A 17,235-nucleotide genomic window follows, 5' to 3' on the forward strand; every position below is an offset into this window, starting at 1 on the left:
TCAGATAAGCTACTTTAAGTATAGCCAGTGAACCAAAAACATAAAACATTTTTTTTTTGCCAAGTGGTAAATAGTAATAATCCTTCAGAATGTTAAAAGCAGATCACACAGAAATCTGAGAATTGAAAGGTGAAAAATTAAAAAGAAAAGTTTCATTTGCAATGTGGAAAACAGTCATAATATTAACCACATTCAAAACACAGATTAATAAACTGAGTCTTAATAAAGTGAAAAGCTACATGAAACTACACAGTTATTCCAACTGCAATGGAAGAAGACTAGAAGGTCATGGGTAACGGGCAGAATGATCTGATATAACTTAGGAATTTTTTTTAATCAAAGAGAAACATAAAGAGTTTGAAACAAATCAAAGTGTAGTATATACATACATATATAAGCGAAGTGTAGTATATATATACATATAAAAACAGTGAGGCTGGCAGTGTTAGCAGCAATAAACTATACTAAAAAAGAAGACACAAAATGTTTAACTTAGCTCCTGAAAGACCCCCGAAGGGAGACCCTCACTCAAGCCTCAGGATGGCGCGCACCCAAAGACACACAAACAACCGTCTTGCTGTAAACACATGAGGCAGTTTATTGGCGGAGCTCTGGGTCGACACGTATCTCACGCAGGAGACAGAGGGGTCGACCCAGAAGCCCAGGGGTTAGGGGTTTATATGGGCAAGGGTCGGGGGGAGTGGGAAGTTTTGGCGCGGCCACACACGATTGGTTGTTTCAAACATTTGAACATCAGCAAATTGCATAGGCAGATCTGGGGTAAGCTCAGACTTAATCACATGAGTACAGTCCTTGGTTCCTGTCTTTCTTGGAACCTGAGGGTAGATGTTTTATCTGAGCTGACAACACATCTGGTTAAACTCAAACCTGGAACATTGTGTGCGGGCCTCAAGGGGTGGGGGGGATTAAGCAGACACCATAAGATCGGATGAGGGGTCTTGGCTCATTACTCATTCGACCATGTCCGGTACCTGTTTCTCTCAGGAATTTGTCCTTGTGTATTCTCCCTATCTTTTATGGCCAGCCGGTCCCTGGAACACTCAGTAGGCCTTTGTCTCCTATCTCCGCATTCTTTGTGACTTATCATCTGGGACCTTGGGCTAGCATACCTGTCGACCTGCACTTATGAGTTAGAGAGCTCTGCTGTTCTGGTTGCTTTAATGCTAATTAAAAATTTTCCCTTTCACTCCGAACTCAAGGAGCAAAGAAAAGAACAAAATCAATCCAAACTCTGCATAAAAAAGTCCAAGTTGTGTCTTAGTTAGGGTTTCTCTTGCTGCTCAAGACACCATGGCTACAGAAACTCTTATAAAGAAAAACATTTAGCTGTGGCTGGCTTACAGGTCCAGAGGTTTAGTCCATTATCATCATGGTGGGAAGCATGGCAGCATGCAGGCAGACATGGTGCTGGAGAAGGAGCTGAGAGTTCTACATCTGGATCTGAGGGCAGCAGAAAAAGAGACTGAACCACTGAGCCTGACTTGAGTTTCTAAAATCACCTACTCCACCCTCAGTGACATACTTCCTCCAACAATTCTATACCTGCTCCAACAAGGGCACACATGTGACGTGTCCCAGCCCACGGGACAAACCGTATCAGGGTTCACCTGAAAGAGGGAGTAGGGATTGAAAGTAGGGTACAGAGACGTGAGAAATAACTGAGTCAAGTCTAGAAATTTCTGATCAAGATTCACTTTAATGCTGTCTAGTAAGAATATAGAGAGAGCAAGGTCAATAGAATTTATTCTAATCCCACTCACCCTAGCCCCCAGGCAAGAATACAATAGCCTGAATTGCCGCTTCCTAGTTCTCTGGGTAACTCCCTGTAAGAACTTCCTATTTCTCTGAGTAGTTCCCTCTAAGAACTTCCTTGATCCTCTGGGTGGTTCCCAGTTGGGACTTCCCTACTTCTTTCAAAGGTAAATAGTCCAAGGATAGCCTAGAACACAAGACCTTGTGAGGCAAAGGTCAGTAACTTGAAGGTCACAGTGTGCAGCCTAAGCACAGGGTTTCTGACATGGCAGAATTTGGCACGGCTCCCCACACCTATGGGGGCCACACTCATTCAAACCACAACAATCTCAAATAGATAATAGCAAAGAAGTTAAAAAGGACGGTACAAAATAAGTAGAAAAGATCAATAAAACTGAGTTTCTCTTTTGAAGAGACAAACTAACTTGATCATTTTTTTTTTACTTAAAAAAATAGAAATGCCAACCAATAAAACTAAAAGTTACAGGGAGAACATTAAAACTAACATCACAAAAATACCAACAATCCTGAGACTGGTATGAATCAGCATATGCCAACAAATCAGATAACATAAAAGACATTGAAATGTACAAACTACAAAGATGACATAATCAATTAGTATACAGTTTAAAGACAGCAGTAATGAGCACCAGATTGGATAGTGATCAAACAACTCCCAACCAAGAAGAATCCTAGGCCCAGATGTCTTTATTAATTTATTCTCCAAAATATTGTACCTCTCTATTTCAAAATATTCCCAAAGAAACTGAAAAGTAGGATATACATCCTAATTTCTTTTGCAAGGTTGGCATTATCTTTACACTAAAGTTGAAGCACTACAGAAAACAAAACCCAGAACCAATGCCCTTTATTAGCATAAATATAAGAAAATCAATAGGATGGCAGTGAAATTTTTCCATAACACGTTGAGGATGACACATCTTACGAAAGTGGAATTTATTTCAGGGATGAAAGAGCAGTTCAGTACTAAAAGTCACAGCACACACCACACATTAATATCTGAAGTGCTCTACTCTCCTGCATCGTTCCTTGTCCACAGATAGTTTTAGAAACATGGCGTCTTTTTGTAGTTACGTATGAATATCAATTGTTCTATTTCTGTGAAGCATGATATAGGGATTTTGGTGGGAATTTCACTGAATCTATAAATGGCTTCCTATAAAATGTCCTTCACAATAATCTGCAGATCCATGAACATGGCATGTCTTCACATTTTCTAGTATCTCTCTCCTTGTTTAAAGGCTTGAAGTTTGCATTGTAGATGTGCTTTGTTTTCTTGATTACATTTATTCTGTTTTTATTTTCTTTGCAGGCTATTGTGAATGGAAGTAAGTCTACGACTTCATTCTCTGTATGTTTATTGTTAGTTATAGCACTGTCTCCTTGGTTAACTGCTCCTTTACTAGAATAAAGTGTCCCTCTGTGTCTCTTCTGATTAGTTCAGTGAGAAGTCTGTTTTGTCAGATATTAGCGTAGTGATCTGGCTTGCTTTGTGATTCCATTTGATTAGAATACTTTATCCATTTTTTTAGTCTAAGGTGGTACCTATCTTTAAAGCTAAGACACGTTTCTTGTAGACAACAAATAGATGCATATTTTTCTTGCTGCCCAGATAGGTATGGCATGGAGTTCACCCACCTGAGTGTTGGAATCCTATCAGTAGGCACATCTTCAAAGAGAATGATTCCCCCTATTCCAGAAGCTATCCCCTGCGAATAGTCCTCAGTAAGCTGTGTGTCCCAGGATTACAGTTCTAGGCATGAATCCCTTTCTGTGACGCAGACTTAAAATCCAGTAAGAAAGTAGTTAGTAACCTTTGTAACTCTTGTGCCTCTGTTGCATCAGTAGGTATATCTTACCTGACAAGTGAGTATTGCAGTATCCAGGGTCCAGTGCTGGATACAACCATTCACGTATTTTCTTCCTCAGCAATCAGTTGGGGGATGGTCTGGTGTATTTTGATGCTAATTGATAAAAAGCCATACCACCTGGGCAGGGCAGATGAGAGAGGTGTGGCTAAGGTTCCTGGGCTCAGAGAGACAGAGAGGATCCTGGGAAGGAGGAGGCAAATAAAGACCTGAGGAAACAGGAGGAGAAGAAGGCTGCCATGAGCTAGATGGGAAAAAAGCACGTGTCCGGCGTGGATGGAGATTTGGCCCAGATGAAGAACATTAGCAAGTATTTCGGATTATAGATGGGAGGTAGCTTGATAGAAATTATTAGAAACAGATGGCATACCTGCCCCGCTATGGGAAGTAGTTTAGAGGATTAATGTCTGTCCTGCCCAGGATAACTAAGGCTATATTAAAATATAACAAGTGTCTGTGTCTTGATTGATTGCTAGTGGGCTTTACTGAAGTAATAAAAATTATAGGCCTGATAATAAACAATTACTAGGCAATATAGATCATTTTAAAACAAAAGCAACCCTTATAGTAATTTTCAATACTATGAAAGACAGGTGGCGTGGAGGAACTTTCCTGGCCAGTTTAAGAAGGAATTCCGTGCTCTTCAATCGAAGTGATTGGATCACCTGTATTGAATGTGTATTTTAATCTGTTGTTGTTGCTGTTGCTGTTGTTGTTGTGCTGGTTTTGCTTGGTTTGGCATAGCTAGGATATACTGGAACCTCAGTCCTGTGGCCAGTTAGTGTTGATTTGTGAAACAAGAAGCTGAGGCAATTCCAGTTCAACTAGGGAAAAGCACAGGCTCTGAGCTGCCCAGCAGGTGCTTTGTATGGGCTGGTAGAGAGGATAGTGAACTACAGGGCTTAGTGGGATGTGGCCTCTAATCAGAGGGCAATTGCTCCATGCAGTGCTAAGCTGGTGAGGCTGGTAGGCTCAGGCATTAGAGATATGGATTCTGATTTGGGGAGTTTGGCAGAAACTCCATCAGGGTCCTCACATGCAGTGGTTTGAGTACCAGAGGTGGCCTCTGTTGTTAGGAGTGAGTGGGTGACCAACATATGTCATGATACAGAGGGGTAAGTTGACTGCAAGGGGGGCAGGTGAAATCACTTCCTGTGGGAAAAGCAGAAGCTCCCTCCACATGGTGGCATTAGGATGCCAGAAGGCTGGGCTAAAGTGATGGCTCTACAGTCAAGACCATACACTGCTCTTCAGGGGGACCAAGGTTTGATTCTCAGTAGCCATATAGCAGTGCAGTGCCGGAAGATAGGATGCTTACTTCTGGCTTCGGCAGGCACCATGTGCACATGGTGTACAGACATGCATGCATGCAAAGCACCTGTGCCAACAAAAATATAAATAAATCTTGTACTGAAATGGCATAAAGAAATGAGAAGTTTGCCTGTGCAGTGAGCCGGGGCACAGATGGTGAGAATGGAATGCCAGGAGCTGAGGTAGACAAGTACTGTACCTGTCAAGCAAGTAACACACTCTGAGAGGGTCCTGGGATGGTGGCCTCGAAGGGCCAGAAGGAGGGGAGGGTGTGCTCATTTTAGAAGGAGGGAACTGAAGTTCCTATGGGGAGGGACGGTGGGGCTCAACTTTCAAAAGCAAGAGGTAAAGTGCTGCAAGGGGCAGCTTGAGACCAGGCCCAGGATGGTAGCATTAGTGTGCCCAAGGGAGATAGATGAGAGTGAGGACTCTTCCTGGAAAGACAGCAGTGTGAGTCCTGCAAAGCAGAAGAGACAACCAGCGACACTAGCAGCAGAAGACCTGGGTAGGTGGCGTGCTTGGGATTGCACAGGGAAGAGGAGAATGGGCCTATTGACAACAGGAGCAGGCAGAATTTGGGGGGAAGGCTGTGGGTTCCAGAGGGAGGAGAAAGAATGAGCCCCATTGGTAGTGTGAGCAGTGGGCGTGGTGAGAAGACCAAGACGTTCTCGATGCTCACCCATTGAGAAATAGATATGCAAATGTGGGTGTGTAGTGATTGATCTCATAGACTATATAACTATTAACTAATACTCATATATGTAAAGTTGAATAAAGATGTTTAAATGACAAAGTTGCTAATACAACACAAGTTCTGTTTACTGAGAGTAGTTTTAATATCTTAGGTCTCTACATAGGAAAGAATTGGTCACAATAATTGCAGTTGCCGCTAAGGTGTTCTGTAAAATACTGATGTGTGCAATAAAAATAAAATATTAAAATGTAAACACAGATATTGCACCTTTAAAAATACTCAACATGAATCACAAACATAATGTAATACCAATAATCTCATTAGTGAGTTGCAAATCAGAACTATCCACACTATTCATGTGTTATACACATCAGCCAGTTTAAAAAAAAATGGACAGTACCAAACACTGGTACAAATGTGTGTTAAGAAGAACTTGCACTCGCTGTTAATAGAATTAAAAATGAGACAGCTGCTTTGAAAACCAGCTTGACAGGTTCTTGTAAAGTTAAGCATAATCTCACTACACAGTTGGGCAATTGTGATCACAGATGTTTCGCAATTAAGTGGACAACTTATATCCACACAGACACATGCAGAAAGGTGGTTTTAGCAGCTCTAATAAGCACTAAAACCTGGTCCCAACCAAGATGTCCATCAACACTTCAGTGGATTAACAAAGCATGTCATGTTCCTGTAATATGGCAATGAATATATTTTTCTAAAATATGAGAAAATAAGCTGCTGACTTGCATGGAGAAACAGCAAATCAAAGTTACATGGAAGGAGCCAACCTAGTCAGCCAAATATCATGTGACTTCAGCTTTGTCACATTCTCAAGAAGACAAAGCTGTGTTAAAAACTAACTCAGTAATTACTGGGGATTTGTATCAGGAAAGGATGACAAGATACGCAGAGGGCACTGCGAGGCCAATGATTCTCTCATGGATAGAACTGATGGTAGATGTGAGTCCTCAGGCCATGTTAAACCCACAGGGTGCACCCTAGGTATTGATATCGTATCGAGACTGATCAATCACTTTAATACCACATGAATGCAAAAATATTAACAACTGGGAGTATGCGATGTGATGTAGGCAACACAGGAATTCTCTGTCCTGTGTCTAGAATTTTGTAAACTTGACCTCATTCTAAAAAAAAAAAAAAAAAAACCAAGTGCATGATTTTAGAGTCAGTCCAAGAATAGTAGTTTACATGAACGCAATCTGGTATTTTCCTAAGTAAAACCACTCTGCTTCCAGCAGCTAAATCTCACTTCCCTTTGCAGACATTTCCCTGTATGTCACCTTTCCTGGGTCATGTCTGTCAGAGCTGGGGGTGGGGTGGTGAGAAGGCAGACATGTCCTCAGGCTGCCATCTGCTCTCCGAATGGCACCCCATATGCTGTTGGTGTGTAGAGTTCCCATTGTTGACATTTATGCATCAACTATAATTGTACTGTGATTTCCTTCTTTGCTTGAGTTAATTATGAAGATGTTTGAATCTCTGAGTGGTATTTTCTAAACGTTACTTATTTTAGCTTTGTCACTTGTTTGAGATATGTGACTTGAATAAGTCCTACTTTTTGGATTCCACTAAGAAATTTTCTTTGTCGGAATCTAGTGTCTGACCAAACTTTTCTATGTTGTCTGGATATTTTACATTCTGTACTATGGAGTTCAATTTTTCCTATTTATATTTTGTAGGCTGTTTTGCCTATAAATCCCTGAACATTTTTGTTACATAAATTTGGTGTTACATTACTTATCACATATAAATTTATCAGTATTCTACTGACATTATGTGTTGTATCTTTTATCAGCATGAATAAATCTCCTTGGCACATGGGGATGCTGCTGGCTTCGAATTTGATCGGTATCATGCAGTATTTTAATAAAGACCTTTAAATTTTTTTTTACTTGTTTAATATGCCTCTGAGCAGTCCTCTATCTTTAAATTTCAATTTTATGTGGTTTTATTGATTTCTATTCTGAACAGAAGACAATTAGACCATAGGGAAGGTTTTGTTTTAAATAGTTCTTCTTTTAATGAAAGAGATTAAGCCATTTCTATTTACAATGGGAGCCGATGTCTGGTATTACTTCAGTACCTCACTGTCACTATTCTCTTTGAAGTTTTGTTCTGGGAGTATTTGTTTCAGATGCAGTTGTTAATTGTAGGAAGCTGAAAGAATATTCTTCCAGGACATCTGCACTGTAGCCCTGAAAACCTATTCCTTCTACCCACTGCATGTGACAGCAAAGGAATTGGCATGCGTGACTAAGAATCTGAAATATGCAATTATCCTAAATTAATTTAGGGAATCCTAAGATGCGCTCGTAAGAGGAAAATAGAGATCTGACACACGGGCAGGAGAGGGGGACACTGCAGCACAGAGGAAGAAGAGGGAGACACTGCAGCACAGAGGAAGGGATTGTAATGAAGGCCACAGGGGGTGGAACGCTGGGGACGAATTCTCCGAATTCTCCACTAGAGTCTCGGAGGAGGAAGGAGCCTGCAAACATCTTGATTTGGGGCTAGAAGAATTGTTTCCAATGTCTGGTCTCCAGATATACAGAGGGAATCAACTGATGTCGTTTAAGGCACCACGCCTGTGGCTGTTTGCCACAGTAACCACGGAAGACGGAGAAGTTCATTTTTCTCTATTTTTAAGTTTACCTCATTGTAACTTGCCTTTCATCTTCAGATGGACCTCTATCAAAGGCAGACAGAAAAGTCTCTAAATATCAAAGTGGGTACTCAACAGGTGTCTCTTTTCACTCTCTCCCGTCACACCACCACCCAGACTCTTCCCTGGAGTGTCCCATCATGACAGCCCGAACTGTCTGGTAAGCATTTTGTAGTTTGATGCCTTCCTTGCATGGCATAGTTATTTTATCCCCTTTCCTCTTGATTTTGAAACACTTTTTATTCAGCTGGCGTTTCCTCATGAGGACTTCGAAGGGGGATGCGGGGTGTTATATTTCCTTCCCTCGTACATATCCAAAAAAAGCTGTTCTGTGCATTGGCACTGAAATGAAATTTACAAAATTCTTGGATCACAATTTTTCTTTCAAAACACTGTGAACGCATTCTCTGGCATTTTGCTTTTTATAGAGAAGCGCAGTCATCGGAGATGTATTTCTTTTCGATATCCTTACTTTATTTAACTGCACCTAGATGTTTGAAGGTGTTTCCTCTCAGAAGTTAAATACTCGCTTCGGCTGCGTCTCATCGTTAATCTCCTTCTTGCCAGCATTGCTTCTGCCCTGGAAATCTGTTTGGGTGGCTTTTCCTCCTGTCCCAGACTCTGAACTGTGTCAGTCACCCCACAGAAGACAGAACAGATGTCTAAGACTCTCAGAAACTGCCCACCACAACTTTCTCCCTGCTGGCTCCCGCTTTCCTGTCCTTTTCTAATGCCAGCTTCTTGGCCCTGTGTGGTCGGTCTCAGCTGTTCTAAATTCATGTTTCACACACAGAAACATCAGTTCTCTCTAAGGAGGCAATGCTTCGGCTTGTCTTTAAACTTAACCATTCTCTCTCTGTCTCTCCCTTGGTTACATTTTACACAAGACAATTTCTTTTTATGTCCCTCAAGGGGGGCCATAGGCCTCTGATCATTCTTTACAAACCTCTCCCTTCAACATGAATGCTGGAATGCGTTTATGGTTATGTTATAGAGATAAAATAAAGAATGTCACATGTGGTCCTTGACTTCTGATGAGCCAGGGCGTGGTCTTTAGAGTGTATGATGATGGTTCCCCCCTTAGAATCATGGTTTCACGATCAGCACCATGGCCCCTGCAGCACAGGAGCTTGCCAACTCCATAGTAAGAGATAGGCTGCATATGATGATTTTGCCCAACCGGGGGCTAATCTAATATAGGATATATATATATATATATATATATATATATATATATATATATATATATATATATATATATATCCATATGCGTGTGTGTGTGTGTACACACACACACACATAAATACACACATACATACATCAGGGTAAGCTATGATATTCACAGGATAGGTGTGTTGCTAAATGCATTATCAAATGACCCCGTTTTAAGTACAATAGCTTGATTCTCACCTGACGCACAGCTGTGATGGACTAATATTTGTCTGAACCTGCAGAAAGAACAACAGACTGTGACCACCAAAGGGGAAGTCAGGGTCTCAGCCCCGCACTCCTGTCGTCTTCTATGGCCTCGAGATTTGACCACCAAAAGAGACATTGCACTGGCTTGTAGAAATTGTCTTCAGGTTACTCAGAAACTTTCCATTGCGATCTTACCTTCTGATCTATTCCACGTAATTATGTTCTAACTAGGAAGCCCTTCGCAGACAGGATGTGAACTAACAGCCCAGTTTCTTCCTCTACAGAGACTGCAGCTAAGTCTATGCCTGGAAAATCGAGAGGGTGTGGCTGAGCTTAGCCAGCGGAGAGTTGGAGGAGGGACACTCGGAAGCTTAGGCCACTTTCAGCTGGAGGCCTGGAGGAAGCAGGGAGCTCTCTGGGGGTGATGTTGGGGTAAAAGGCTGGAACAGCACGTGTACACCTGGAAACCAGAACCCCTTCTTTGACCGCTCACCTACTCTCACTGATAAAAGCAAATGAACTTTTTTTTGCTTGTTTGTTTCTAACTATTCTCGAATGTCATTCTGGCTATTCTAGAAAATTAGTTTAGCTTTAAGAGTCAATTACAGATAACTGTGCCATGCAAATGTCATGAGAGACCGACCCTGACGTGTGAAATGTCCAGGAATGCATAGAAAGAGATGTGACCATCCTCACCCTATGGCCAGTAGCAGTGCAGATTCGGCCGGCAAAGCCCAGATCGGCTTCCAGCAGGGAGAGTCACGCAGTGCGTCTCTACCTCAACCCTCGCTGGTACCGGAAGTTCAATCCCCTGGTTTCCAAGTAGCGAGAACACTATGCGCATGTCTTCTCCCGTGTGAAGTCACACGTGCCCTGTGGTTCCCATCCTAGGTTGTCCTGCTCTATGCCTCTACCTACGTGCTGGTGTCCCTCAGCATAGACAGATACCACGCCATCGTTTACCCCATGAAGTTTCTTCAAGGAGGTGAGCAAGCATTCTTTCATAAAGGTCATTTATGAGGTGGGGACATTTTTTGCTAATATTTGCTAATGTTTTTCTCTTTCCCCAACCACACCCTTTTTTCTTTCTAATCTCTTTTTCTCCTCTTCCTCTGCTGCCTAATGGGTCAGAATGTCCAAAAATGTAGAAAGAAAGTTTGGGTGCCAGGGGAAAGCTACCAGCTCCCTACAGCATAGAGGAAGCGCTAGGTGGCTCCATGCTGTGCCTGTTCACCTCAGGGCCAGAGCTTTCACTCTCTTCCTTTCAGCACAGCCAGCAAGCACACCCTGACAATGAGGTAAGTACTGTCTCCTCAAGCTCTTCCTTTTCAAGAAACAAACACCTGTCCCTTCTTACCCCCAAACCACAAAACTGAAAAAATAAACCTTTTAATTTATTGAAAACGAATGAATGGCTCTTTAGTCCAGGATCGCTGAAAGAGAAAAGTAGGCAGCCAGTAACAAGCCAGCTGATGCTCATGGCAGGAAACGGAGCTTAGAATGCTTTTTTTTTTTTTAACGTTTATTTGTATATTTGTACACAGTGCTCTGCCTGCATGTACACTTGCAGGCCAGAAGAGGGCATCAGATCACGTTATAGGTGGTTGTGAGCCACCATGTGGTTGCAGGAAATTGAACTCAGGACCTCTGGAAGAGCAGTCAGTGCTCTTAACCACTGAGCCATCTCTTCAGGTCCTGGAATGCTTCTTGACATCCAGTGCATGGATGCAGAGGGAGAGGCAGAGCTCAGGAAGTTTCGAGACCTGAGGCATGGAGGCTCAACCACAGCTGGCGCCTGTCTTCTGCCTTCTCCAACCAGGTGGGAGGGATGGAGGCTTTGCTTCCATGGGGAGCAGCAAGCAGATGCTGCTGCTGGGGTCCGAGGAGCCATCAGTGCTTTGGTGATGAACACTGCATAGGACCAGCCGGCTGCCCTCTGCTCTGTACACAGAGAGGCCTGGCCTCACGGCTTCCAAACCTCCTGATCTACCTATGGCAACTGAAATTTCACCAGGAAAATGAGGAGGAAATCAGGGATATTTTAGACGTGACAAAAGCTAAACTAGGGAAAGTAAATTATGCACTTAAAATGCATCCCACAGAATTCCTACCTAAAGAAGACAAGTCGAATGAGTCAGCAGGACCTTTTCATAGATCTACAGAATGTCATAGGAGCGCTACAGAAAGGGGAGAGCTGCGGGGATTTCATTAACTGACTATGCATGAGTTTGTTTGTTCTGTTCTTGAATAAAGTGACAATTTCCTTAGCCAGCAACTACAGAGAGATTGGTACTACTACAGGCTTTTAGCGGAACTGAATGTAAGAATAATTAGTAATGTACCAGCAATGCTGAATCAAAATATGTGTTAGGGATGAATATAATCTCAGACTCTGAAGAAACCAATGTTAGCAAAATAGCACATATGCATAAACACTCATGCGTGTGTGCTTGCATATACACACACACACATGCACATGTGCACACACAGAGAGAACATAACACTTTAAATCAGTTGGGAAAGAATGGTTAATACATAATATTGGACAAGCTCTAGAGCCAGTTGAAAGCATTAATTCACTGCAACTAATTAAAAACAAACCCTGTTGGACCAGAAAAGCAAGCCATTCAAACATGTAGGACTAGGGAAATATAATGACAAATCTCCCATCGTCTTAAGGACAGATATCTCTAGGAATCATACTGAAAGCAGAAGCAGTAAAGGAAGTCATTTGTCACTGCATCAAGGTCTTCAACTATTTATACAAATAAAAATTATGAACAACAGCAAAAGGAAAAGTGGAGATTTGTACCAAAATCAACTAAACAAACAAACAGGAAGCTAATATTTTATGACCATTTTGACAAAGACTTAAGAACATCAATTGAAAAAAATAAAAGAGAAAGAAAGAAAGAATTAGGAGACATGCTGCTAATTAAATAATTGCAAGATTAAACATGTAGAGAGGAACTTGTATCAGCCAGCTAAATGAGTGAAATAAAAACCTTCTTGGAGTTGGGGAACAGTGGGATGTAGGTGGGCCTGCACCCTCATGTGGGAGCTGTATGCTTCCCACTTATTTAGGAGGAAACTAATGCTTCTGGTGACACTGACAGCTCCCGGTGGCTCTTGGCCAGAGAGCAGTGTCTACAGTGGATCCTGTGTGCTTCCCCAGCATGTTCCGAGGTGCTCAGGCCTCTTTCTCTTTTCTTTAAGCAGAGAAGCAAGCCAAAGTCCTCATTGGAGTAGCCTGGAGCCTCTCGTTCCTGTTCTCCATCCCTACACTGATTATATTTGGGAAAAGAACACTCTCCAATGGTGAAGTACAGTGTTGGGCACTGTGGCCGGATGACTCCTACTGGACCCCATACATGACCATCGTGGCCTTTCTGGTGTACTTCATCCCCCTGACAATTATCAGGTAAAGGCCAGCGCGCTGGACCCTGCCTGAGCAGGGTTCTACTTCACCTCTTCATATCCATCAGTCACTGTTCCAATCTCCTTGTGGGAAGCTGTTGGGACACAGGTCTCTATCTAACATTGTCATGGGCTCAGCCCAGTTCTTCCGAGGCAGGCTTAGGAGAGGAGAACATTGATTGAGGATGTGCTCAGACACCATGCGTGGTGCCAAGTGGCCGATCCGATCCTGTCTTTCACAGTGCCACCCTGTGAAGTAAATTACTTCATTTTATGAAAATTAAGACTCAGCATCAGTGCGGTGAAGGAACCGAACGTTACATGGGAGTGAAATCTTGGTCTGTCCAATTACACTCCCTGTCCTCTCTCCTATACCATAATCATATAACCTTTCACATTGTGTTACAAATTGTAATACTAGCTTTGGGAAATATTAGAAACTAAACAATGCAATAGTATATTAATTAGTACATGCTTGACTCTATGGACTGTGGCCATTGATATCGCTAACACGTCTCGCAAACCACCACTGAAGGACAAAAGGACTCCAGGAAGAGAAGGTGAAGGAAAGGGAAGAAGCAAGCTCCTTGGTGATTAAAGGCTAGAAATAGCGAGGAGGCAATGAGTGCACAGGCAGACAGTGTCTATCAAGAAGAAATAGATAATGACTTTCTCTCCATGGCTGGATGCAGAAGAAGGAAACATAGTTCATTGCAAAAAGCCTTGGTGACCAAGTCACAGAATGGAACTTAGTCCTGAGGCCATAGATGACCACAATGTGGTCAAAGGTAGGGTCTCACTCATCTACAGAGCAAAACACCAGTACAACAGTGGCCCAGCGTGCGTAGATGAGGCGCACGGAAGAAACTGCCATGACAGGTGTGCATGTGGGCTGTGGTAGTCTTGCATTTTGGGGGTGTCCCTTACCTGCTAGGAAGGGTCACATCAAGCCATGGGGAAGGCAGGTCAGCCTTTGGGTTGTGGTAGTACACAGCATAGTAAAAGGAAAAACAAACAAAAGAAATCCTCCAATTAAAACTGCAGATGCAAAATAAATAAATAAACAAATAAATAAAACTGCAAATGCACCTTTAATGGTTGCCTAGGAACTCACAGGAAGATTTCCAGGTCGGAGATGGTGCACCTTTAGGACTTTGGATGCATGTACACGAACACTCTACAAATGTAATTTCTGAAAGACCATGTGGAGGGCTCTTGGCTCTTCTCCCAGCCCAGAGAAAGGCAATACAATTTCTTTATTTCGTTTTTTTCCAAACCGCGAGTTAGGAAAATTTAATGTGTATCTGTTTTACTTATCAGTCGGCTTGGCTATTTCTGTCTCCTGACATTATGGAAAATCACCTGCTTTGTTGCTCAGTGCACCTTTGGTCTCCTGAAACACCAAAGCTAAGAGGAATACAAGCTATAACCCTCCAGCTGTGACATTTTCTCAAGGGTGTCTTACACTAAAAAGAAACTAAAGGTAACAGTAGCAGTGACTGGGACAGTCAGGTCACTGGCTCCTCTGAGATGAGTAGCTGTCCAGTCATCTTTGCTGGACTGACAAATTAGCATCCACATTTGTTTCAACTTCCTGGCCTCCTGCGCACCAATTTGAATGAGAGAGGTCTGCATAGAAAGATAAAGGCCTAAGATGATGTGGCCAGCCAGAGGTAAGACTCATCCACAGTGCTGGAAGAAACTGAGTGAAGGAGAGAGACTGGGTTATAAGGAGCTGGGCTCAGCAACTGAGGCAGAGATTCCAGAGGCTGGGAGTGGGTGGGGCTTAACTCCTGATTGATTTCCCATCCTTCACTAAGCCACGCCTTTTAAGTGCCCACTTACCAGGCAGGTGGCCTCAGCTGGAGACCCACACAGCTAGCTCTCCTTGGCCATTTCCTGGCAGATTTGTCTGAGGATCTGTGACTGAGATTTCTTTTTCCACTTTCATTTGGCTGCTTTTTGCAGTAGGATTGCTCCTCTGGACTGCCTGCTTTGTTGTTCAGTGCATCTTTGGTCTCCTGAAACTCTATAGCTGGGAGGAATGCAAGCTATCACCCCCCAGCTGTGACATTTTCTCAAGGGTGTCTTAAGCTAAAAGGAAGCTAAAGATGACAGTAGCAGTGACTGGGCTTGAAAGGCAGATTAGGGTGGGACTGGAGGAGAGGAGAGAGGGCTGCAATGGATATGTAAAGTGAAGAAATTAATTGATTAATTAAAGGGAAGAAAAGCCAAGGCTTAATTTGTTTGGGAAATAGTTTCAAAGGGGAGTTTCACCCAGCTCCCACCATCCATTGCAGGGCCTCCATTAGAATTGTGTCTGCTTCCTAGCTGCTGGTGACCTTCCATGTCCTTGAGCGTCTTGGAAGCATTTCCTGTCTGACAGGAAGCCAGAAGGTCAGCCATCAGCTTTGCTCCTTTCTAAGCCAGGAGCAGCTTCTCTCTTGGGGGAGACAAGGCTTCCTCTATCTCTTGAACCAAGGGCAAGCACACACTGCACTGCCTGGCCTCCCTCTCTGTCTCTGTCTCTGTTTCTCTCCATCTCTCTGTCTCTCTGTCTGTCTGTCTCTCTCTCTCTCTTTCTCTCTCTCTCTCTCTCTCTCTCTCTCTCTCTCTCTCTCTCTCTCTCTCTCTCTGTGTGTGTGTGTGTGTGTGTGTGTGTCTGTCTGTCTGTTTCTCTCTGTCTCTCTCTTCCTCTTCTTCCTTCTTTTCTTTTTTTTTACTCTGACCCCTCCCCCAACTTGAATCTGTTGTTGATACCTCTTTTATATAAGGTTAAATAAAGTCATAATTGCAAGCTTACCTAAATTAAGAAACAACTCGATGGTGTTCACTCACTTTGGTTGTCACGTTCATGACTCTTCAGTCAGTCATGCTGAATAGAAACAAAAGTATGATACTTTTTCCCTGTCACTATAACACACACACACACACACACACACACACACACACACACACACACACACACACTTCATATTTCACATGTGTGCTTCTAATGTGAAATTTTTCATGTCTACATCAGTTTGGGGCATATGTTAGTCCACCTGTTAGTATATATGGAAGGGAAGAAGCAAGGAGAAAGTGAGGTATCACCAGAAGCAAACTCTCTTGAGAGCTGTACATGAAGAAAGATGTCACATTCCAGCACCAACTAAAGCAGTCCCCAAGGCTTGAAGTCACCGTGACTGACAGCAGTGACAACAGCACGCTGCTTTTCTAGGTCAACACAACTCCTGTCTTTTCAAAGTTCACTGTGGAGCTGTCTTTTTGTTCCACTGGGGTTGTTTGCCCTAGTGAAATTCTTCTGCTTTCGCTGCACTTATTTTCTTGTGACCTAATTGATTTCTTACCTTCCTATTATTTTCTCTCTCAGAGACAAAGGTATAGGCAGGCAAGATCCATGGTCACAATTGCAAAGGTAGGAGTAGGAAAATGCGTGTTAGTTACGGAGCACAGATTTGTGCTGTGTGGAAAAAAAATCCATTCATTTCTCTTGGGCTCAGACTGTGGGGAAGCCCCATGGTAAGGCAGTCTCTTGTGGAGTACAAGGCTATGGTGGTTAAAAGGGCCTCAGACACCTGACCAGCACTTGTCATAACATGAGGCCTAAGGCCAAGGAGAATGCTAGGGCCTGAGTCAACCTATCACATCAGGAAAGGAAGTGACACCCTAACGACTACACTCTAACAGGTAGTGAAACTGTCCTGTTTGGAACACAACAAAACAAACAAAGACATGCTCACTAGTTCACATGAACTAGCGAGTAGATATTTCTGTGGAATGTCAAATTACTTCCACTTCTATTCCTAGATTCTCCTAGCTGACCCTCGCCTTGGCATCAAATGGCTCAGGAATGGCTGGGTGACCCAGATCAGACCAAAGAGGTGAATGTCTTCAGGAAAAAAAAAAAAAACCAACTCCAATTTTTAAGAAGAAGTCTGAGAACGAGGTCATCTCTGCTCCCTTCATCTCTGGGTTGATGCACAACTGGCATTAAGAGCCTGCACTAAAGAGAAGTCTGAGAGCTACCGAAGGGATGGGGACTT

At 42.9% G+C, this 17,235-nt stretch overlaps 1 protein-coding gene across 1 annotated transcript in view; it reads left to right on the forward strand.

The window, feature by feature from the left end:
* The window catches only part of NPSR1 (neuropeptide S receptor 1), a 196,337-nt gene that overhangs the window by 157,585 nt on the left and 21,517 nt on the right, over positions 1 to 17,235 (forward strand). Inside the window, exons 4-5 of the mRNA XM_084781551.1 lie at positions 10,664 to 10,757; positions 12,992 to 13,193. Coding sequence (XP_084637677.1) covers positions 10,664 to 10,757; positions 12,992 to 13,193 — 296 coding nt within the window. The remainder of the gene's footprint in view (positions 1 to 10,663; positions 10,758 to 12,991; positions 13,194 to 17,235) is intronic.

Source organism: Acomys minous (assembly GCF_964271855.1).
Source record: "Acomys minous genome assembly, chromosome: 5".
NCBI classification, from domain to species: Eukaryota; Metazoa; Chordata; class Mammalia; order Rodentia; family Muridae; genus Acomys; species Acomys minous.